At 43.8% G+C, this 23,259-nt stretch overlaps 1 protein-coding gene across 4 annotated transcripts in view; it reads right to left on the bottom strand.

Moving 5' to 3' along the window:
* The window catches only part of DVL3 (dishevelled segment polarity protein 3), a 97,118-nt gene extending 74,627 nt beyond the window's left edge, over window positions 1-22,491 (bottom strand). For all 4 annotated transcript variants that reach the window (XM_075861877.1, XM_075861876.1, XM_075861880.1 and 1 more), the window contains exon 1: window positions 21,896-22,491. In XM_075861877.1, the coding sequence (XP_075717992.1) occupies window positions 21,896-22,056 (161 nt within the window). In that variant the 5' untranslated portion in view covers window positions 22,057-22,491. The remainder of the gene's footprint in view (window positions 1-21,895) is intronic.
* Window positions 22,492-23,259: the final 768 nt, after the last annotated feature.

Below are 23,259 nucleotides of genomic sequence, written 5' to 3'. Positions count from 1 at the left end.
GTTTCATACTCGAAAAGAAACCCGATGTAGTAAGATGCGTGAAATTGTTTAAGTGGATCTTAATAAATATGTCGCATCTCGGGGGGTCTATGCCAGCTATGAGCTGGCGTAGACGTCCACCATAAACTATGCCAAATTCTGACATAATTTATAGTAGATCTGTCAGGCCGCGGATGACCCTGTTCCGCTTTTGAAAGTGGAAGAAAAATGTTTTTTAAAAAAAATTTGTGCAAAACAGGCACCACTATTTAAAGCTTTCATTTCTGCCAGAATACTGTTGCAAATGGTAGAACAAATCTCTCCAATTGAGCTAGTTAGGAATGCTGAGAAATTTCAGCTCTGAAGTCTGCAGGATTGTAAATGCAGCTATGGACTAGAACACAATTTAGTAGTCAGGATCAGTAAAAGATAAGTAATGCGATGTCTTAAAGAGGCTCTGTCACCACATTAGAAGTGACGCTGATTGGTCACTGTCATACACTCCTCTGTACAACGCCCACTTGGCCATATAGTAAAACACGCCCAGTTGTTCATTAAGAAACTCATTAGCATAAAGCTAAAATAGATCATAACTCCGACAAAAATGATCGTTTTTCTAAATAAAAAACACTGCTGTAATCTACATTACAGCGCCGATCACATCATGTACAATATAGGCCACTTATAATGTGGTGACAGAGCCTCTTTAACATAGTTACTGAACTGCTTATAAAAATAATCCTTTATGTCACCTGTAAAATTGCATTTAAAAGGTGGATGCAACTGACAAATATAGTATTCCTTTTCACTTCAGTATACGTCAATACCAATAATTCATTAAAAGGACATACATTCTATGGACAAAATTATTGGGACACTTACCCGTAGGGTTGTCATGGTACAAGAATTTGGACTTTGATGCCGATACTTTGTGTAGTATTGTGATTCTCTATACCAAAACGATACCTTGCCAACAATAAAATAAATAAAAAGTTCTTCCATTTTCTGATGTGAGGCATGTGGTGTGATGAATTTTAAACTTCCATGTTCCTCACCTTAATAATAATTGAGGGGCTTGTCCACTACTGGACAACTGATGACCTATCCACAGGATAAGTCATCAGTACATGATCTGTGGAGGCCAGACACCCGGACCCCGCACCGTTAAGCCGCTCTGGCTGCCTCCGAGAACCGGACGTACATGCCGGAAGCCGTTGGCTCTGGCCACTGAATATCGGCCGAGCTGCAGTACTGTCAAGTGAATAGGAGCAGAGCTGCAGTACTGTCAAGTGAATAGGAGCAGAGCTGCAGTACTGTCAAGTGAATAGGAGCAGAGCTGCAGTACTGTCAAGTGAATAGGAGCAGAGCTGCAGTACTGTCAAGTGAATAGGAGCAGAGCTGCAGTTCAGCAGCATGGCCGCTATGCTATGTACAGAGCCAACTGCTTACGGCTCCATACATCGCATAATGGGCCATAACATCAGGTGCCCGGAGGCGCTTAAGGGTATGTGCACACGACCTCTTTTCAGACGTAATGGAGGCGTTTTACGCCTCGAATTACGCCTGAAAAGACGGCTCCAATACGTCGGCAAACATCTGCCCATTGCCTGCAATGGGTCTTACGATGTTCTGTGCAGACAAGCTGTCATATTACGCGTCGCTGTCAAAATATGGCGCGTAAAATGACGGCTCGTCAAAAGAAGTGCAGGACACTTCTTGGGGCGTTTTTGGAGCCGTTTTCTCATAGACTATTGAAAACCGCTCCAAAAACGGACGAAAAACACAGCGAAAACGTGAGTTGCTCAAAAAACGTCTGAAATATCAGGAGCGGTTTTCCCTTGAAAACAGCTCCGTATTTTCAGACGTTTTTGGTCACTACGTGTGAACATACCCTAACGGTGCGGGCTCTGGGTGTCAGACCCACACCGATGATCTACTGATGACCTATCTGGTGGATAGGTCATCAGTTGTTTAGTAGTGGACAACCCCTTTAACCCCAATCATGTTTCCCACAGTCATAATGGACAACATTGGGTTAGGGCTCATTCAGACTAACCTGAATAACAACCGTGTGCTGCGCAGGAAAATCACACGCAGCACACGGACTCATTGATTTCAATGGGGCCGTTCACATATGCAGGAGTTTTTCAAGCAGCGTGTGTCCGTTGCGTAAAACATCCTATATTGGTGCGTTTTTCACGTCCGTGTGCCGTGCTGGATTTATGCATCAATTCAAGTGAAGGAAAAAAAAAAGGATGTGCTTTGCGAGTGCATGAATAACGGATGCCCTCGCAAAGAACACTGATGCATAACGGACCAGATTCACGCACATTTTTCACACGTGTGAATCTGATACGCTCGTGTGAATGTGAGGTACATGATGGGGTTAATTACTATTAATGTGAGGCACATGGAGGTACTAAATTTATAAAACCTCGTGCCTCACATTAATAAGTGAAAGAAAGCAGCTTTTATTTTATTTCTTTACAGAATACACATCATAAATGACGCTATAAATGTGTGCAGGTTATTACGGTCGTGATGATATCGAATGTGTGTATATTTTATGTATCGAGACTTATTTTAATGTTTATTGTAAAAAAAATATTGTTTTTTTTAAATGTCAAATTTTTTTTTTGACTTTTTTAATTCTTAAACGTTAATGTAGTGGCATATATATATCTATATGCCATTACATTCGCCTGTGTACTGATAGGTATGTCCTAACAACTGCCTGTGTACTAAGTATGCGCTAAGAACAAGAAATAAGGTCAGACAGCCCTGGGCTCCTTCAATGGACCCTGGATTGTCTGACCATATATGGTATGTCCCTTGATCGCATCACAGGGATTCCCTGTGACCCGATCCAAGGGACATCCCCCCTTCTAATTTTCCCATTGAATGGTGCGGTCAGCTTTGATTGCAGCATTCAAGGGAATTGTGGCAGAGATCAGAGGTTTCTCTGATCTCTGCCGTTAGAGCGGAGCTGCGGTTGTGTCATTGCCTCACTCCTCACAACAAGTATGCGCAGTCAGCATGTGTCGATGCGGCCGGCGCTGCACTTACGAATGGCGGCACCTGAACTGAAGACAAAACTTGGGGGTGTTTTTCAGTGCGCCTGCCACGTTCTCTGTTTTCAGTGCTGGCGCTCATTAGTGCAGCGCCGGCCGCATCACCTCATGTGGACTATGCGCACACTTGTCAGAAACGGGGCAATAGCGGTGTTACACAGCCGAATCCCAGCTCCCACTACATTTATGTGTTAAAATACTAAGACGTGCGGCCGAATTCATGTATCGAAATACATGAATTGAGCTATAGTAGCGATATTTTGATGCATCGTGCAACCCTACTTGCACATTACACCTACAGGAGCTTTTTTGACATCCCATTCTAAATACATTAATTAACATGGAGTTTTTTCCCCACTTTGCAGCTAAAACAGTTTCCACTCTTCTGGGAGGGTTTTCTGCCAGATTTAGAAGAGAAGTCTATGGGAATTTTTTGTCCATTCCTCCAGAAGAGAATTTGTGAGGTCAGACACGAATATTGTGCCTGGCTAGCAATCTCCGTTCTAGTTCATCCCAAAGGTGTTTGATGAGGTGGAGGTCAGGGTCCTGTGCGGGCCAGACGAGTTCCTCCATAGCAAACTCACCCAACCATGCCTTTTTGGAGCTTGCTTTGTGCACTGGGGCACAGTCATGATGGAACATAAAAGGGTCTTCCCAAAACTGTGCTCACAAAGTTGGTAGAATACAATTGTCCAAAATGTCTTGGTATGGGAACGTATTAAGACTTCCCTTCACTGGAACGAAGAGGCCTAGGCCAACCCCTAAAAAATAACCCCATAGCATTATTCCTCCTCCACCAAACTTTACAGTTGGCGCAATGCAGTCAGGCAGGTCACGTTCTCCTGGCATTCATCAAACTTGTCCACCAGACTGACAGATAGAGAAGCGTGATTAGTCACTCCACAGAATATGTTTCCACCGCACCAGAGTCCAGTGGCGGCGTGCTTTACACCATCCGACACTTGGAATTGTGTTTGGTGACGTAAGACTTACATGCAGCTACTAGCCAAAAAACCCATGTCATGAAGCTCCCGGGCACAGTTTTTGTGCGGATATTAATGTCAGAGGAGGTTTTGAACTCTGCAGTTATTGTCAGCAGAGCGTTAGCAACTTTTATGCACTATGCGCCTCAGTTCTTGGCGACCCGCTCTCTAATTTTACGTGGTCTGCCACTTCGGGGCCAAGTTGCTGTGGTTCCTAAATGCTTTGCAATAATAACACTCACATCTCTATGATATCTAGGAGGGAAGAAAATTCATGAGCTGACTAGTTGCAATGGTGACATCCTCCGTAGTCGGACACTAGAATTCAGTGAGCTCTTTACAATGACCCATTCTTTCACAAATGTATATAAAGACAGACTGCATGGCGAGGTGCTGGATTTTATACACCTGTAATGGGACTGAATGGAACACCTGAATTCAATAATTAATAGGTGTCTCCCGATTCTTTTGTCCGTATGGTGTATTTGTTCCCATTACAAAAAAAAACAAAACCTGTACTCAAGAATATTAAAAGAAATGTGCAGTGGTGGTAAAAAAAACAAACATGTAGGTTGCTACAACTGTGCAAGAACGTAGTAGATTACTACAGTTAATTCACTTTCATCCTAAAATCCCAGAATACTGCCTGACAAAATAAATTTCACAAAAGTGCTTGTAAAAGCAAAATAACCAAAAGTGTTTACCTCAGCAGGAGAACAGAGCGCAACCATCTGCACCTGGTCGAGGCATGTAAGACGCATGGCGGAAAGATAGGTAAGCGAGGGTCCACAGCTGACAGAAACAAGCACTGCAAGTGTAAAGAGTGCCAAAAGTTTCAGTCAGGAATTTCCACCACAAATGCGACCTGCCTACTGTAAACACCATTCCACAGAAAACTCTGGAAACCCAGACAGCAGCTGCCAATAGGAGCAGAAATAAAGATTTTACCACAGGGCCTGAAGAAAATGTGCGTGTGTATGTCAATGATACATTTAGCCAGTTATTAACATCCCACTAATCGAACATAAAATAAGTCCGAAGAAAGAACGCCAATACTGTAAATGCAAACCTAATACCTGCAGGCAACTTTTCTACAAATTGCGTTCATACTTCACGCTTCTCTGTTATAGTATTTTACATTTATAGCATTGTGTATTAGTTGTTAGGGATGCACGGGTTTGAACTGGACCATGTCAGCTTGTACAGGCTCCACATGCTCCAGTCTTAGGGCTTGTCCACACATAACGGAATTGCGGACAGAAAGTACGCAGCAGAATACAGTAGCAGCAAAGTGTGTGAGATTTAACAAATCTTATCCACACGCTGCGTAAAATTTCCCAGCAGAAATTCACCTGCGGTGCGTATTTTTCGTACCGCAGCAAGTCAATTCCTGCTGCGGAAAGTGAACTGAATTGCTGCGTTTTTCCAGAGGAGATATCACAATTTCCCTAAAACGCAGCAAATGGTGCAGTTTTTTCGCAGTGGAATTTCTGCAGCAATTCCGTTGCGTGTGGACAAGCACTTATTCCAAATTCCTAAAGTACAAGTTCATGTACAAATTGGTCTTCGAGGGTCAATGTCTGCCCCATCCTTTCTCCACTGAAAACTCATCAGGAGTGCGAAAAGCAAAATCCGTGTAGCTCCTCCCCAATGTGCATAAAATGCTGACAGCTCCTCCCACTCCATCCTTTACTACACGGTAGTGTGCGGTCTTAACCCCTTGAGCACACTGCCAGTTTTAGCCTTGTGGCACAGCCAATTTTTTCATATCTGACATGTGTCACTTTATGTGGTAATAACTTCGGAATGCTTTCACCTATCCAAGTGATTCTGAGATTGTTTTCTCGTGACACATTGTACTTTATGTTAATGTCTAGGATGTAACAAGGCTTAAAACTTTAGCAGCAATTTCTCACATTTAAGAAAATTTCAAAAGGCTATATTTACAGGGACCAGTTCAGAAGTAGCTTTGAGGGCCTTATATATTAGAAAGTCCCCATAAATTATCCCATTTTGAAAACTGCCCCCCTCAAAATATACAAAACAGCATTCAGAAAGTTTAACCATTTAGGCTTTTCACAGGAATTAAAGCAAAGTAGAGGTGAAATTTACACATAATTTTTTTATGTTTTTTCCCTAAAATTCATTTGTAATACATTTTTTTGTAATACAAAGTTTTACCAGAGAAACGCAACTCAATATTAATTGCCCAGATTCTGAAGCTTAGGGCCACATGTGGGATATTTCTAGTGCGGTAATGGACTGAAGCACAGGCGTCAGAAGCAAAGCAGCACCTAGTAGATTTTGGGCCCTCCTTTTGTTTAGGCCGGATTTACACGAGCGTGTGCGATTTGCGCGCGAAAAAACATGGCGTTTTGCTCGCGCAAAAGGTACTTAACAGCTCCGTGTGTCAGCCGCGTATGATGCGGGGCTACGTGATTTTCACGCAGCCGCCATCATTATGACACTATGTTTGTAAACAGAAAAGCACGTGGTGGTTTTCGGTTTTCATGCATACTTTTTACTGCTGTTGCGCGAATCCCGGGCGTCACACGGAAGTGCTTCCGTGTGCTGCGCGTGATTTTCACGCACCCATTGACTTCAATGGGTGCGTGATGCGCGAACAACGCACATATATAGAACATGTCGTGAGTTTTACGCAGCGGACACGCTGCGTGAAAGTCACGGACAGTCTGCATGGCCCCCGTCTGAATAAGCCATTAAGAATATAATTTTGGGCACAATGTCAGGTTTGAAGAGGTCTTGTGATGCCAAAACAGTGGAAACCCCACAAAAGTGACCTTATTTTGGAAACTACACCCCTCAAGGACTCTATTTAGGGGCATAGTTAGCATTTTGACTCAACATGTTTTTTGCTGGATTTTTTGGAATTAGTCTGTAAAAATGAAAATCTACTTTCTTGCTGAAAAAAACGTAGATTTTTTTTACAAGGAATAAAAGGAGAAAAAGAAGCCCAAAATTTGTAAAGAAATTTCTCCCGATTATGGCAATTCCCCATACAGTGATAAACTGCTGTTTGGACCCATGCCAGGGTATGAAGGGAAGGAGCGCCATTTGGAGCTCAAATTTAGCTGGAATGGTTTTCAGGTGTCCTGTCGCGTTTGAAAAGCCCATGAGTGACCAAAACAGTGGAAACCATACAAAAATTTGCCCATTTGGGAAACTACACCCCTTAAGGTATCTATCTAGAGGTATTGTGATCATTTAGACCCCACAGGTCTTTTGCAGAACTTATTAGCATTAGGCCATGAAAATGAATGTCAACATTTTTTCCAATGAAACGTTGATTTTTTTGATTTTCACAAGGGATACAGGAGAAAAAGCACACCGACATTTGTAAAGAAATTTCTACTGAGTACGGTAATACCCCACGTGGTCATAAACTGCTGTTTGGATACACGTCAGGGCTCAGAAAGACAGGAGCGCTATTTGGCATGCATATTTTGTTGGATTGGTTTTTGGGCACCATGTCGCATGTGCAAAACACTAAAAAAGTACCAGAGTACAGTGGAAGCCCCCAAGAAGTGACCCCATTTTGGAAACTACATCCCCCAAGTCATTTATTTGCCTGGACATATGACAGGGCTCAGAAGTGAAGAGCGCCGTGCGTATTTGAGGTCTGTTTTGGCGATTTTCAGAGCATTGACCCACAATTGCAGGGCTCTGAGGTCAAATCGTAAAACAAGACCCTTAGACGTGACCCTTATTTTGGAAACTACACTCAAGGCATTTTATTAATGCACAGCGGATGGTGCAAAAGTAAAAATTGCAATTTTCCACCTATATGCCATTTTACTGCACAATATGTTGTGCCCAGTTTGCGCCGCTGAAGACAAATAACTCATAAAATATTCATCGGGTTCTCCCAGGTATGGCGATGCCATATATGTGGATGTAAACTGCTGTTTGGGCACGCTGTATCGTTCAGAAGGGAGGGAGCGCCATTTTGCTTTTGTAACGCAGATTTTGCTTGGTAATAGTTCTGTTTGGGGTTTTACTGGTATTTCAGTTCATAATGTGGAGTCATATGTAAGCTGGGCGGAGAACATCAGGGTATAATAAGAGGGTATAAATGCGGTAAATAAATCCACAGATGTGTGGACGGTGTCGCACTGATAAATGGCGCCAGATCTTATCCGCTTTTGGAACGCTCTGCACATTTTGAGTCGCCATATTCTGAGAGCCAGAACTTTTTTTTTTTATCCACCGGAGCCGTGTGAGGGCTTATTTGTTGCGGGACAATCTGTAGTTTTCATTGGTACCATTTTGGGGTGCAGGCAATATTTTGATCACTTTTTATTCCATTTCTTGGCAAGCAAGGTGACCAAAAACAAGCAAATCTAACAATGTTTTTTCTGTTTGTTTTAAAAGGGAAGGCGTCATGATTTCTTTTTTTTATTATTATATTGCTTTTAATAAAATATACACAAAATTTTTATTTATTAGTGTTGTGACTTTAAACTTTTTACTGTGTTCTTACATTTACTTCTCTATGAGGGCTGCCATTTTTTTTCATCTCTGTATGTGTCGATTAACGACACATACAGAGATGGAATACGACACATACAACCCCATTGAGAATGCAAACACCGCTCCCACACAGACCAAAACGAAGCTCGTTCGTAGAGCGAAATCCGGCGCCATTTTCATGTGGAGTGGAAGCCGCTGCCGGACAGTAAGATGACGAATTCCGGCCATATGTTCAACGAAGCGAAGGCGCAAGAAAGAGGAGCGTAGACCAGTGGAGGCGGCGGCAGGAGAAGGTAATTTATGTTCGTGTATGTGATGTGTGTATTATGTTCGTGTTATACGGTCTGCTGAGCCCTGTATCTAATCCTCCTACACTGTGCAGTCGCTCAGAAAATGGCGGCACACAGTGTAGGAGGTTTGAAGACCTTCAAACCCCTCCTTCTCCTGGCACTAGCCAGAAGGGAGGGGGGATTGTGTGAGGACACTAGAGAGAGTGTGTCCACCCCAAATTTGCAGCATAAATCAATGAGGTTACTTTACCACAGTGACCATGCTGTAATATTGGGAACTGCTCCCTCTAGTGACCAGCACATGGAAATGTTATAAATGAGAATCTAATTTATAATATTTCCTGACTTGTGAAAAAATTTTAAAAAAAAAGTGTAAATCACTCAAATACTAATTGTTTAACTGAAAAAATCAAATAAAATAAAAGTGTAGCTAAACGTTCGACATACTTCTGACATGTCAAAGTGACAGGTCAGAAGTTTGGATTGGTGGGGGTCCGACCACTGAGATCCTGAATGTATCGGTGTACGGACTCAATAGAAAGTCTATGAGCCCGTACTCCGATACATCTGCTTTCCGGAAAAAGCCAAACAGACACGAAGCAGCCGAGCGCTCAAACGAGTGCTTCAGCTGCTTCGTTCTAGCGATTGGTGGGGGTCTCAGTGCTCGGACCCCCACCAATCCAAACTTCTGACATATCACTATGACATGTCAGAAGTTTGTCGAACGTTTAGCTACACTTTAAGTGTTCACCGTGGGCTATAAATGACAATTTTACTTTATTCTGAGGGTCGATAGGATTATGGTGATACCATAAGTATATAGTTTTTTTTATGTTTTGCAGCGTTTGCACAATAAAACTAAAGGTGTATTTCATGGTCAGGTTTTCCTTGGGATTAATGGAGAACAAGTTTGCCACATTTTTGTTTGTTTCTGCTACAAACACGGCTATTTGGAGAGTTCACCTATTTTGCTACTTCCCGATGAAGGGTGGATAAGGCGATTGGCCAAAGGAAACAAATTTGGTGTCTGACCGCCAATTCTTGTGAAGACGGAGGGCTGAGAAGTTCTTCAGAAAAAAATGCATACTCGTGGCTTTTTTTTACTGGATAGAATAGTACAGAATGCTACGCTATTCTGCCCTTCAAAAAAGCAACAAAAACCTGACAGAAAACACCAGTGTGAACATGGTGTTTAAATCAGTCAACTACTGTACCCGAGTGGAGGAAGATAATCTCATAGTCAGGTGCCGTTGGGGAGAGAAGGTAAATTCTGTGGGTATATTCTGATAGAACAGTGCTAACTTCGGGTGCCCTATTGTTCAAAATATTGTCCTGTACCTTAGTGGTCGTTGAGTTCCTAAGATTCTTATTATTGTGTTACATGGATGGCAGAGGACATATAACCAATTCATGAGGAGCATAATTCACACCATTCAGGATATAATGAGATATTGTATTTTAACATTAGTCTGAACAGAACCTTAGGCTTTTCCTTTAAAATGCTTACCTTTTTTTTTTTCTTCATTTTGCCCAGACTCCGGACCCTTTCCTACCCCTGAAGTATTACCCGCCACATCCACTACTTAGGCAGTCCTGCTTATTTACTGCTGGAAAACTCGCCAGTTTCCGAAAACGACATTTAAATTGATTGGTCGTTAAAAGAGAAAAACAATAATGCCTATAGGAGCGAATTAGATCACCTCTTATTCTCAAATATGCTCTGGAAAAATGACAGCTGGGATCTTATTGGCTATTATGGACAATGACACTTTTTAAAAACACTTTGTGCATGAGGCCTGGTTTATCTATTTAGTTTACGCTCCTTTGACTCACAAAATTTTAGAGGTAAAATTTTGGGATTACCCTAATTGAGCCTTAAAAATGTATTTATTTTTTAAGATAGTCGGTGGTAGCATTTTTACTGCGACTTGCGAGTGATGCTTTGGAGCTAGGGTCTTAGGGTTAATGCACACTGCTGTATATGGCTTTGTTTTGTACAGAGTTGCAAGGCCCAGTTCACACTGAGTTTTAAGGTACTCTTTTTGATGCGGAAACGGAGTCAGAATCAGCGCCAAAAAACTGCCAAAATCGCCGCTCATTGATTGAGGCGTTTTCTTTCCCAGGCGGCTTTCAGCCGCTTATGGGGAAAAAAGTGGCACATCCTTTCTTGCGCGGTTCCCCCTCTGATCTCCCATTGAAATGGTTTTTGCCCACGGTCCCCAATTGCCGCAGGCGAAAAATGCTTTAGCAAAAAAATGCAGGCAGATCAAATTCTGCCTAAGAAATTCCTGAAGGAATTTTGATGCAGATTTTTTCTGCCAGCAAAATACTCAGTGTGAACTAGGCTACCACAGAGTTTCATGAGGCCTATACTGTACCTACGTATGCTTCCAATTTCACTGAGGTTTTTTCGTACTGCCTCTGTGCATTGCCGTGTGCAAGAGCCCTTACACAAAGTGTCTATATCATGTACTGTAAATATTTTCACGAGTAGGCACATTTTTTAACTTCCTATGTCTTTTTTTAGTGGTGCAGGAAATGTAAAGGATTCCTTGTGTTGTCTGCTTTTCTATCTCCCACAGGAGTCTCACATCTGCAGTCTTCCCCTCAGCCCGCAATCTTCAAATGGTCTGGCAGAGTGCTTGAAGGGTGTGTAAGAGGGAGGGGGCGGGGGTATGAGCCAAGACACCAAGAGACGGCCTCAATTTTTTTGCCTGCTTGTGACTGCTGGAACTGTAGAACGGCTTCCATGCGCCTAACAAGAAATAAAGTACTCGAAAGGGAATTTAACAAGCCTCTAAGGGGGAGTTCACACAGAATTTCTTGACGCGGAAGCCGTGTCGCAAAACGTGCCAAAAAACGGACGAAAATGCCTCCCATTGATTTCAATGGGAGACGGAGGCGTTTTTTTCCTGCAAGCAGGAAAAAGAAGGGAAATGGCCTATATTCGGGCGTTTATGCCTCTGACAATGGGAGGCAGAGAAAGCGTATTTCGCTGTGTTTTATGCCTGTGGCGTTTTATTCCCGCGGCGCTCAATGGCCGCGGACGAAAAACGCTGTGAAAATCGGCATGTAGGCAGAGGAAAATCTGCCCCAAAATTCCAAACGGAATTGTGAGGCAGATTTTTCTCCTGCAAAAAACTCTGTGGGAACCCAGCCTTACATTTACATCATTGTTATTCTTGAACTGGCAAATATGTCTAATGTATTGTCCTTTGTTTAGTCAACAAATGAAGCTAAAAGCAAATCACTAAATGGAAAATAATTCACTGGTTACAAAAAAACAAAAACATTTTGGAAATGTTCTTATGACTGTACAGGAGAGATCACGATACAACCCAAGTAAGGGGTTTACATAAACCACTTTTTTAGTATTTAGTACATCAATTTAGCAAAATTCCTGCTGTAGTTTAGGCTTTGTGTATATCGGTATGTTCACACGCAGTGAGCAAAAACGTCTGAAAATACGGAGCGACGCGTAAAATAAAGGCTCGTGGGAACAGAACATCGGAATTCCCAAGGAAAGCAATGGGCAAGTTTGTAGGCGTAATGGAGCCGTTTTTTCAGGCGTAATTCGAGGCGTAAAACGCCCGAATTACATCTGAAAACAGTGCCCGTGAACATACCCTTAGACTCCAAACTTGGATACATGATCACAAAAAGTGGAAGATTCAATGCAGACTTAAGGGTTTGTTATGGCAAATATATAAATATAGAAGGGAACTGCTTAGGCTGGGTTCACACCTGCGTTGTGACATTTCATTGTTTTGCTCTGTCAGAGGAGCAGAACAAGGGAATAACGGAACCAACGGACACCGCTGTTTGCCGACGGAACCCATTGATAATAGGTTTTGTCGGCTTTCCGTCAATGATTTTACCGGACACAATAGCGCAGCATGCTGCGCTATGGTCTCCGGTAATCCATGCCAGATCTGTGACTGAGCCCCCGACACAAATGTGAACTAAGCCTTAAACGGGTTTTATCATAAATCAAGACCTTGATGGCTTACATCCAGAACAGCGTAAAGCTTAGCCGGATAGAAGAAGCCAGAATGCTGGCGAAACGCACGTCAGATGCCTAGTTTTTTTTAAACCATCCTAGGTGCAACAATAGGGTCTATTACGATTTACAGTCCACTATAATTCAAACAGTGTGTACGTAGCTAGTTACTTGTAATATCCGAATAAGCTACACGCTGTTCTGGATGTAAGCCATCAAGGTCTCGCGATCTTACAGCAAACCTCGCTGCTCTTTAGAGCAGCAGTGGAGTGTAACTCAGCGCTCCACTTCATCCTCCTACCTTACTTTGGCGGATAATCCCACCGTTATCTCACACCCGACAGTCTCTCCTGCATCGCCGTCCCAGTGAGACTCACTCAGGGCGCCGCTGCAGACCATCGCCTTGTCCGGTGTAGTTCCGGCCACGCAGGCTGCATAGCACCAGCGCTTTACTGTAAGCCGTCACTGGTACAGAACAGCGAGGAGACCTCGCGTGTACCGGCTCTTTACTCCAGATAGCATCTCCTACACTGCCGCTCCACTGCTATCCTCATGGAACGCCGCTGCGGGAGACTGCACGGTCCGGATTTTATTCCGGCAGCGCTGCCATCCAGGCGGCTTCTAGTTTAAGCGTCTACATGCTGTTTGTAGTGTAGACTGCAGTCTGTAGTTCGCTATTTTGTAACCTGCTTGTACTCTAACACATTACACGCTACACTTGTTCTTTGCCCATAGGGGAGTGTGAGCTCGCGCACGCACACACGCACACACGCACACTATTAATCATACTTACCTAGGTGGTGTACACCAATGCGGTCAGTGGCGGATTAAGTAGACCATAGGCCCTGGGCTGTTAGCCAAACTTGGGCCCCTCTTCCGCACCGCCGCCCTGCCACGCACTACCTTTTTGGGCATGCATTAACAAATGGGTGTTATGATTCCACTTGTCACAGTGCTGTGTCCCTACATACTGACAATATCACACTGGGTAGGTACACATCCTCTTGACAAGGGGAATTGTCCATCAGTCCTGGACTGCAGAAAAACTTTTTGTGAAATACAAGGATTTCCTATAATAAACATGTCAGGAGAGGTGACAGATTCTCTATAAATCTAGTGACTCACAGGTGACAACGTCTCAGATTCTAGTTTTTTTCTCCTCTTTTCTTATCCATCCTGTCCAGAGCTCATGACGACTTATCTCGGCCATGACCCATTTCTGCAGAATTTGCCACTCAGATGTTTTCAGCTCCTCACTTTTCCACACCCATAAACGAAAATAAAATTATCATGGTGCCACATACGGTGTCCCTAAATATAATAGCACCAAACACTGCGCGCCTGAATATAATAATACCATACACTGTAAAACACCACATACACACAGCCCCCTGTACATAGGGCCACACACAGCACCCTGTATATATCAGACATCCCCACTATAGCTAGCACCCCCCCCCCGTAGAGAGCGTTACACACAGCCCCCTATAGATAGCGCCATACAGCCCCCCTGTAGAGAGCACCACACAGCCCTCCCCTTCTTGTAAATAGCGCCACAGTGCCCCCCTGTAAAGAGCGCCACACGCATACCGCTGTGGATAGCGCCACACAGCCCCCCCTTGTATATAGTGCTACACAGCCCTCACCCTTTGTATATAGCGCCACACAGCACTCTCCCCTTTGTGTATAGGCCACTTAGCGCCCCACCCTTGTATATAGGGCCACATAGCGCTCCCTCCCCTTGTATAGTGCACACAGCGCTCCCCTCCCCCCTTGTATATAGGGTCACACAGCGCTTCCCCCTTGTATATAGGGTCACACAGCGCTTCCCCCTTGTATATAGGGTCACACAGCGCTTCCCCCTTGTATATAGGGTCACACAGCGCTTCCCCCTTGTATATAGTGCACACAGCGCTTCCCCCTTGTATATAGTGCACACAGCGCTTCCCCCTTGTATATAGTGCACACAGCGCTTCCCCCTTGTATATAGTGCACACAGCGCTTCCCCCTTGTATATAGTGCACACAGCGCTTCCCCCTTGTATATAGGGCCACACAGCGCTTCCCCCTTGTATATAGGGCCACACAGCGCTCCCCTCCCCCTTGTATATAGGCCCACACAGCGCTACCCTCCCCCTTGTATATAGGGCCACCCAGCACTCCCGCTTGTATATAGTGTATTGGAGCACTCCCCCACCCCTCCTTGTATATATACACAGCGCTAGCCCCACCTAAAAAAAAAATATATATATATTTTACATACCTTGCCCTGTGGCGGCCGCTCTAGCTGGACGCATGTGAATCCTCCGGACTAGACGCATGCGCAGACCGGCGTGTTGCAGTACCTCATCATGCCGGTCTGCGCAGGGAGTCTCCCTGAAGCGTGTTCGGTCCTTGAAACACTGCCGACATATGGCCCGTATAATCACAGACCGAACATGCTCGTGTGAGTCCAGCCTTAGAGTAAGGCTGGGTTCACGCAACAAAACACACTGTGTGAACCCAGCCTAAGGCCCGATGCAAAAAGGCCACAATTGTGGATCAGAGTACAAGCCCATTAATTTCTATTGCCCACAGACCCCTTCCCAAATATTTACAGGTATCCGGGCCATAGAAATGACCCACAAAAAACATAGGACATTTGACATTTTGACTTTATGGACCGTGCTCCCATACTTTAGAATGGGAGAACAGCCCGCAACTGCTGATCACCGACCGCGCCCATAATCACCGGCGTCATTATGGGCATGGCCATGTGTAGGGGGCCTAAGATTCAAATGAAACAGACTAGAGGCAGGTAGCTCAATAGTCTAGAAAGGAAGAACTTCAAGGGCCAGGCTTATATAGGAATCCAAAAAGGTGTAACTTTTCAGGTAATCAAGGAATCTCAAGAGGCAAAAATCAAAAAGAACTTAGACAACAGATCCAGCATTGGAGCTGTCAAGCATCACCAGTAGCTCAATGAGAAGAGCTACTGCCTGTGACACAAGAGTTTCTTGGTTTGAAACCGGACAACAGGACCGTCACAATGGCAGGTGTAGGTTTTCCTCAAGAAGAAAGTTTACACAACTGTCAGTTTTTTGTATGTTAACATCTATTCAAAGAGCTCTGTCCAGTACCGCTGTCATATTTGAACAATTCCTGTTCTCCTGCCGCTTTCCACGACAATAAGCTGATCATGCATAAAGGGGTATTCCCATCTCAGACATTTATGATGGATCCATAGGTTATTCCATAAATATCTGATAGATACAGGTCCCAGCTGCACCGATTCCTCTGCCTGGAAGCGGCAGCCATATCACCAGGAGGAGTTGGGGTCTGGGACCCCAAATCGGTTTATTAGGTGTGGATCTCAGCTATAGCTTTTAGACATATCCTATAGGTATGCCATAAATGCCTGAGATGGGAATACGCACTTTCCTTCAACTTCATGCAGGGAAAATGAAGCACTACATGGCTTCATGTGTATGGTCCATGTAATGTATTGAGGTACTGAGCTCTCGTGAATGAAATCTTTGCGGCAGCAAGTGGAGGGTGGTCCCGAGAGGGCATCCCCTCTATTACATCCAAATGCTCTAATAGGTCACAGACATTCACTTTAAAAGTTAACCTACACAGAGAAGTAATAAAACTAAACTTCAAGTTAAAAAAAACAACAAAAAAACAAAACAAAAAAATGCTGCTGCCAGTCTATTCTTCCCAGTCCCCCATGCTTCTATGTTACATCAGCAAGATGGCATCTGCTGGTCTAATGTACAAATCAGAGCAATGCTGATTTCAGCCAACAGCTATTTCTCCAAAAACCACTATAAATATTGCCCGTTTTTAAATGTGGAGAGGGGAATATGTCGCTGCCACTTATGGCAGAGGCTAATATCTTGCGGGAAAAATTGATCAGGCATGTTGAAATGCAACATGCCCAATCTTTCTCCCTCCCCGACATCTGCTGTCAGTGTCGAATCGGGAGTCCCCCATACACATTAGATTGCAGGCCAATCCCGTACAAAATAAGCCCAGCCAAACGACTTCTCTAATGTGTATGGCCAGTTACACTTACCTCTGCATCTCAGTAGAGATTAACGTAAAATGTTTTTTTTTTTCTGCCCCCCTAAAGAAGATGGTTGCCTAGCGACACATGGGGATGAATGTTGTAAGCCCCAGGTGTCTGTGTTCGTTGGCCACACAGGTCTTTTCGTTATGTATTCCCTATATGCTGCATTTATTCGTGAGCCTCCTTGATTGCCTGAAAACTGGTTACTTTTTTTTTATGTTACACCACTAGTATTTTCTTGGTCTTGTTTATTGGTTTCATTCAGTACCGGTTCATAATTTATGGATCTAGCAAAAATAAAAAAGGTTATCTCATGAAGACAACCACTGTCCTAATGCCCTATTAGGACATCATAGAAGGGTGTCCCCACCCCACTCGGGACACCCCTATATCAGCTATAGCAGACTAAGCCCTCCCATGCATTACCCCGAAGACCATTCATTTGAATGGCCGCCATGTAATGCTATATTTTCTCTGCAACTGCAGATGTAGCTTCCCCTGGCGATACTGGCTGATCGTCAGGGGTCAGAGTAGCAATCAGCAGACTTCGTTATAAAGGGATTGCCTTCATGAGACAACCCCTTTAACTGCTTAAAGACGCATCTATTTTGGGCCTTCAAAACATGTCTGCCTTCTTTCCAAAAAAGCACCACTCCTGTCCATGGGTTGTGTCTGGTACTGCAGCTCAAGGAAGCGGTCGTGTTTTTCCAATCCTTGACAACCCCTTTAATCGTTTGATAACTTGCATAATATACTGAAAATACTTCTGTATTAAGCCCTGCCTCTGGCATACAAACATGGCAGACCTGCTATGGCAACCCATAGGTGTGTGCCGCCGAAGGATAGTGGCAGCCCTTCCGTCTAAGGCCCTGTACACATCACAGTTATGCCCCACATTTAGCGAGTGCACGTCGACATACACGCTAAACGTGTCCATAAGGCTCCATTAGCCCAACGGGAGGCCAAGAGAGTGTCCCTTTGGCCTCCGCCAGGCTAGTATCTGCCAAGATACCTTTTTTTGAAGTATGGAATAGCGAAGAAGACGACCAGTATAGTTTTTTTTGTAAAACATGGGGGACTATTGGTGATGGATGCCAATGTATGGCATTCATATTGGAGTTTCTCAACACCGCAGAGGCCATCCCGCTCTGTCTCCTCAGGATGTAGCAATGTCAGATCTATGAGATCTCCACAGAGAACAGACCCCCCACGGCAGCCCTATTGCACCTTCTGAAGTCTCTGAATGCGATCTCAGCCCTGTGAAGCTATGTCACTTTGAAAGGAGCCAGGGACTACGATCGGAAGGTGCAACAGGGCCAGCAAGCAGGTGGGGTGTTCTGTGTGGATCCCAAAGGGACACCAGGGCCTGCGGGCAGGGCAGGCTCTGCTGCATCGGGAAACTCCAGTGTAACGGTCCATATATGGACAGTTACGTGGAGCTTCCTGACATCACTGGAGCTGTATGGAGGCCAGCGACGAATACCCAACAATGGCATCCATAACTTACAGATAATTATGGTATCAGTTTAATGGATACATCATGAACAGGGTCATGACGTATCCGTTAAACATAGCAATTATGTGTCACTGTTCTACATTAAACATAGACTGCGATGAACGCCTATGTCAGGAGCTTTATCCTGATGCATTTGTCAAATGTAGGCAAAAAACTTAACGTGCACAGGGTCTAACCATTTACGCGGCGGTCACTATTTACTGCAGCATCTGTGGTCTTAAACAGCCAGGATCAGAGTTACCTTCAATACCGGCCGTTGCAGCAAAGTGTCATCCCAGCACGGTACATTTACAGTACCTCGCACCAACTACATAGCACCAGCACTGTATATGCAAGGCATTTGTCACCGAAGGGGTCAACTTGTGAGATGCTGCTTAAGCTTTAGAGGATTTTCTTCTAATACATTTTATTCCCCCCCCCCCCCTCATGTATTATATGGTACTTTTTTGTATCCCTTAAGTTAATTGTCTGGTCTGTGCAAATGGATTGTCATTTCCTGGTGAAGTGTCCTCCATGCATTATGACATTTTAGATCTTTTAAGTTTTTTATATCCATTCAATCCCATCTGCAGGACTTCTCCTGTGTAACTCACTACCCTGGACCACTAGACTTGCTTCTAGCATTTTCAATGTTCAGTGCACGATAAAAACGAATTTCTTTAAGGACGCCGATGTCACATAACCATATCCGTGGCCTATACACAACAGGACCTGGTTATACATCTTCGAAGATGTGAATGGACATAGATTCCTGGGAGGTTGAGGAGGATTTAACTCCCTGATATCGTATCCTTGATGGTGGTGGAGCGCAATACGTACTGTATATATTTGAACCGCTCCTCAACTGGCTTTTCTTGTCGCGTCACTCTAAAATTTATACCCATTTCAGCTCAGACACTGGCTGGGTTCATGCAGATATATATATATATATATATATATATATATATATATATATATATTCCCCATGTCTACACAAGGGGAAGGTCCTCTGGATAAAATTAGAACTTTATACCCTTTGCCCACTCCTTTCAGTACATTTAAATATATTAGGAAAAAATAGATCCGGAGTTTTGTATGTAGAAAGATTTTTCTATACATATATGCACTACCGGTATATGTTAACACTTTTTCAAGAGATTTTATATGAAAATAAAGTAAAGGTTATATTTTACATACAAAACTCCTGATCTATTTACTATGTCGAATTGCAAAAAGTAAGTTTAGGTGGTGGACTTTAAAACTATACCATTGAAATTCAAGGACATTTAAAAAGTAAGCTCTTATGGGGAGGAACCTCTCTCCTTTAGGCCTCATGAACACGACCGTAGCCACGTGCACGGCCGTGATTTTCGGGTCGGCCGGCTACAGAGTGTCACCCGTGTTAATACATGACTTGTATCTTTATCCACCTACACACCATAGAAAGTGCCCTGTAGTAGAAAGCCATGCCTGACTTCTATCTGGACAGCGCAGAGATGGTACAGTGTAGGGGGTAGACGGTATTTCTGTCAAAATGTCTGATCCTTTAACACCCCTCTCCGTACTTCTCAGTAACTGCCCGCTAGTGAGTGACAAGCGAAGAAGCAGGTTACAAGAAATAACAGGGACGGCTGCAGAATTTGTTCACAGGCAGGAATAAGGACATGTTAGTCATCAGCCTTGTTCCTGTCACTTAGGTCAAGTTCACACACACAGAATACTTTTTAGGCTATTTTGCCAACACTCAACATTAATGAATCATATTACACTTAAATATTATACCACAACGTGTTCACATAACTTATATACACATCATGCTAGTTATATTTATCATGTCAAATAAAACCACTATTAATCTGACTAATTTTCCTTCCCCTATTGTTGTACATTGTATACTTGTGAAGTGACAGCATCATGTGCTAGTAACTCTTTAATCCTCAAACAAGTATAGAGAGCGACCTACAGCTCTGGACATGCTCCAAGCTCTGCAATACTGCTTTTGAACTTCACTACAAACCCAAACCAGTAAAGAAATATTGCCAGGGAATGTGATCCTTTATCTGGATGCAAAGGGATTACAGGAGAAGAGAAAAAAACAAAACAAAAAAAAACTACAAATGGAAGTCATCCTTTCACAGTGCAAAGTAAAGAATACTGGAAACTTGATCCATCACTGCTATGAAATATAACACAGCGAGCATCACTTCTCAGGCCGATAGTTTCTTTACATTTGACAACAGATCAAGTTTACTCTCATTCATTGGATGGGATTGTAACAATATTCACACATTACATTGTTGCAAGCAATATCAATAATCACAGTTATAATCCACATGGTCAGTTATTACATTCTTATCTTCAAAACCAGTCATAGGCAACGTAGCAAAGCGATAAAGTATATCCCGACCCCTCCTGCTGAGCACTTATATAAATATCATAGGCTGCTATAGCCGTCATTGCTCAACCTTTGCCACTGTTTACATTTGGCAAGAAGACTTGGTTACTTTTTCTAAACTCTTCCCTGTCACAGCAGCCTTGGCTTCTGCAGATCTGTTCACTCTCCAGCAGACAAAGGGCCTGGGCAGAGCTTCAAGGAGGTACGGAAGAAGCAAACAGCCCTAGACATGCCATTGTATCCGCCGATGCCGGGCTCACATCATCCCTGTCCACAGCGGACCATTGACGTCACTACAGCTTATAGAAGGATTGTATAATATCAGACACGTATGGAGTGTCTGCCCATAGAATCACAGCAATGTTATTATTCACTAATCCTTCAGGACAATGACTCATGTCCATCAAGAAGAGTGTCTGGACTCATTCCTTTTGTCCAGCAGTTTGCCCGACACCTCAATGGTTCTCCAATGGAAAAGACCTGGAAAATAATCATTCCAATGAATGTCATTTAAGATCTAAATATAGAAAATAGAACATTAAAAAGTCTATGGGGGCACAAAAAAAAAAAAGAACACTTTAAAAGGGTGGACAAAGGCTTGTTACCTACAGTCAAAAATATTGTAAAAAGGGACATGCGGCGTGACCCAAATCCATATATTAGGCCTATCGGACAGGGCACATTCAAGGCTTTCAATGGTCTGTGCCCCCAGAAACTCTGAACGCCTGAGCCGAAAAGTAACCATAAAAATAGAAAATAAAATGATCAAATGTAATATAAAGCTTCTTGTCAAGTTACATAGAGCGTTCGCCAATAAGCCACAGCTCACCGCTCTGCGTACGTACGTGATATTGACTGCAGCAGTTTCATAGAGCGGTACCGATGATCTGGTCCATTATATGTATTATATAATGTTGAGAAACTTTTTATGTATTACCAAATACTTTATTCTTCCCACTGGACGATCAATCATTACCAATGGAATACTACGGAGATTATTATCCAAACGGAAAGATGATGCAGCAGCACAGAAGTAGTCTATACCTTTACAGCACTCACATTATAGGATGTGACAGGGGAAGATGCAGCAGCACCCCAGCTCTCACAAGTCTTATACGTTATCATTTTACAGGACACTCACCCAAAATCATCGTCCATAGACTTGAAGAAGAACTTGTAGTTGGGTTTGTTAAGCACCCCCTTGAAATCTCCGAGTGTCACTCGATCAGATGGCACCGGCAACTTGACTAAATACGGCGTCTCCTGCTCATCCAGATGGTAAATAACCTTGGTCTCCCCCATGATGATCCAGCCGGGGTGAGAGCAGCACAGAAGGAGAGGACTTTATCCAGGTGCGAGAAGGGGCCCAGCCCCAATAGCTGTCATTCAAGGGAGGCCATAGGAATAAAGAGGCGCAGCAGAGTGACCGGGTGACAATGTATGTCAGGAGAATGCAGTAAGCGAGAGGGAGGCCGGCAAGCAGACAGGCTGAGGGGGTGGGGGGACACTAATAAACAGTTTAGTGTGTGTGGCCTGTCAGCCCTTGCCCCACACTGAGCTGTCCAGGCTAGCTCTTCCGATAACAACCCGCGTCCGTCACACTCTGAAGACTTGGAGGTTCCCGGTATGTGCACACAAGCCTACGTTTACTCCCGTGGTGCCAGTTCCCAGTCGGTTTCTCGGTCTGTTTCTGTCACTCGGTGCCCGTCTCTTGAAAACTGAGCATGCGTAAAAGACTCTAGTCCCAGCTGCTTCCTGCGCATGCGCCGCAGATGCGAGCTGTAAGTGCCGGTCACGCCCCTTATCATGTGACTTGGTATTGCACCGGATATCCGCTCAGGTGAGAGTCTATATCATGTCCGTGATAAAGGACGTGCTTTACGGTGTAAAACAATTTCAACGTTTCTCGTTTGCGCTTTAGCAGCAAATTGTAAGCACATACTCCGAGTGATTGTACAAACAGAACGAGTTCTATTTTTGCAGTGTGGTACTGAGGGGTAACTTAAATGTGTTGCTAGAATTTTTTTTTTCTTCAGTTAAACAGTTAGTATTTAAGTGGTTAAACATTGTTTTACATTTTTTCACAAGTCAGGAAATATTATAAATTAGATTCTAATTTATAACATTTCCATGTGCTGGTCACTAGAGGGAGCAATTCCCAAAATTGCAGCATTGCAATGTGGTAAAGCAACCTCATTGCTTTATGCTGCAAATTTGGTGTAGACACACACGCTCTAGTGTCCTCACACAATCCCCCCTCCCTTATCCTGGCTAGTGCCAGGAGAAGGAGGTGGTTGAATCTTCTAATCCTCCTACACTGCATTCGCTCAGAAAATGGCGGCACACCGTGTAGGAGGATTAGATACAGTGGTAATCAGACAGTATAACACGAACATAATACACACATCACATACACAAACATAACTTACCTGCTCCTGCCGCCGCTGCTGCCTCCGCTCCTACTCCTCGCGGCTTCGCTGCCTGGAACATATGTCTGGAAGCCGC

This window comes from Rhinoderma darwinii, chromosome 4, assembly GCF_050947455.1.
Source record: "Rhinoderma darwinii isolate aRhiDar2 chromosome 4, aRhiDar2.hap1, whole genome shotgun sequence".
Lineage (NCBI taxonomy): Eukaryota > Metazoa > Chordata > Amphibia > Anura > Rhinodermatidae > Rhinoderma > Rhinoderma darwinii.
This window is presented reverse-complemented; position numbering and strand designations above follow the sequence as displayed.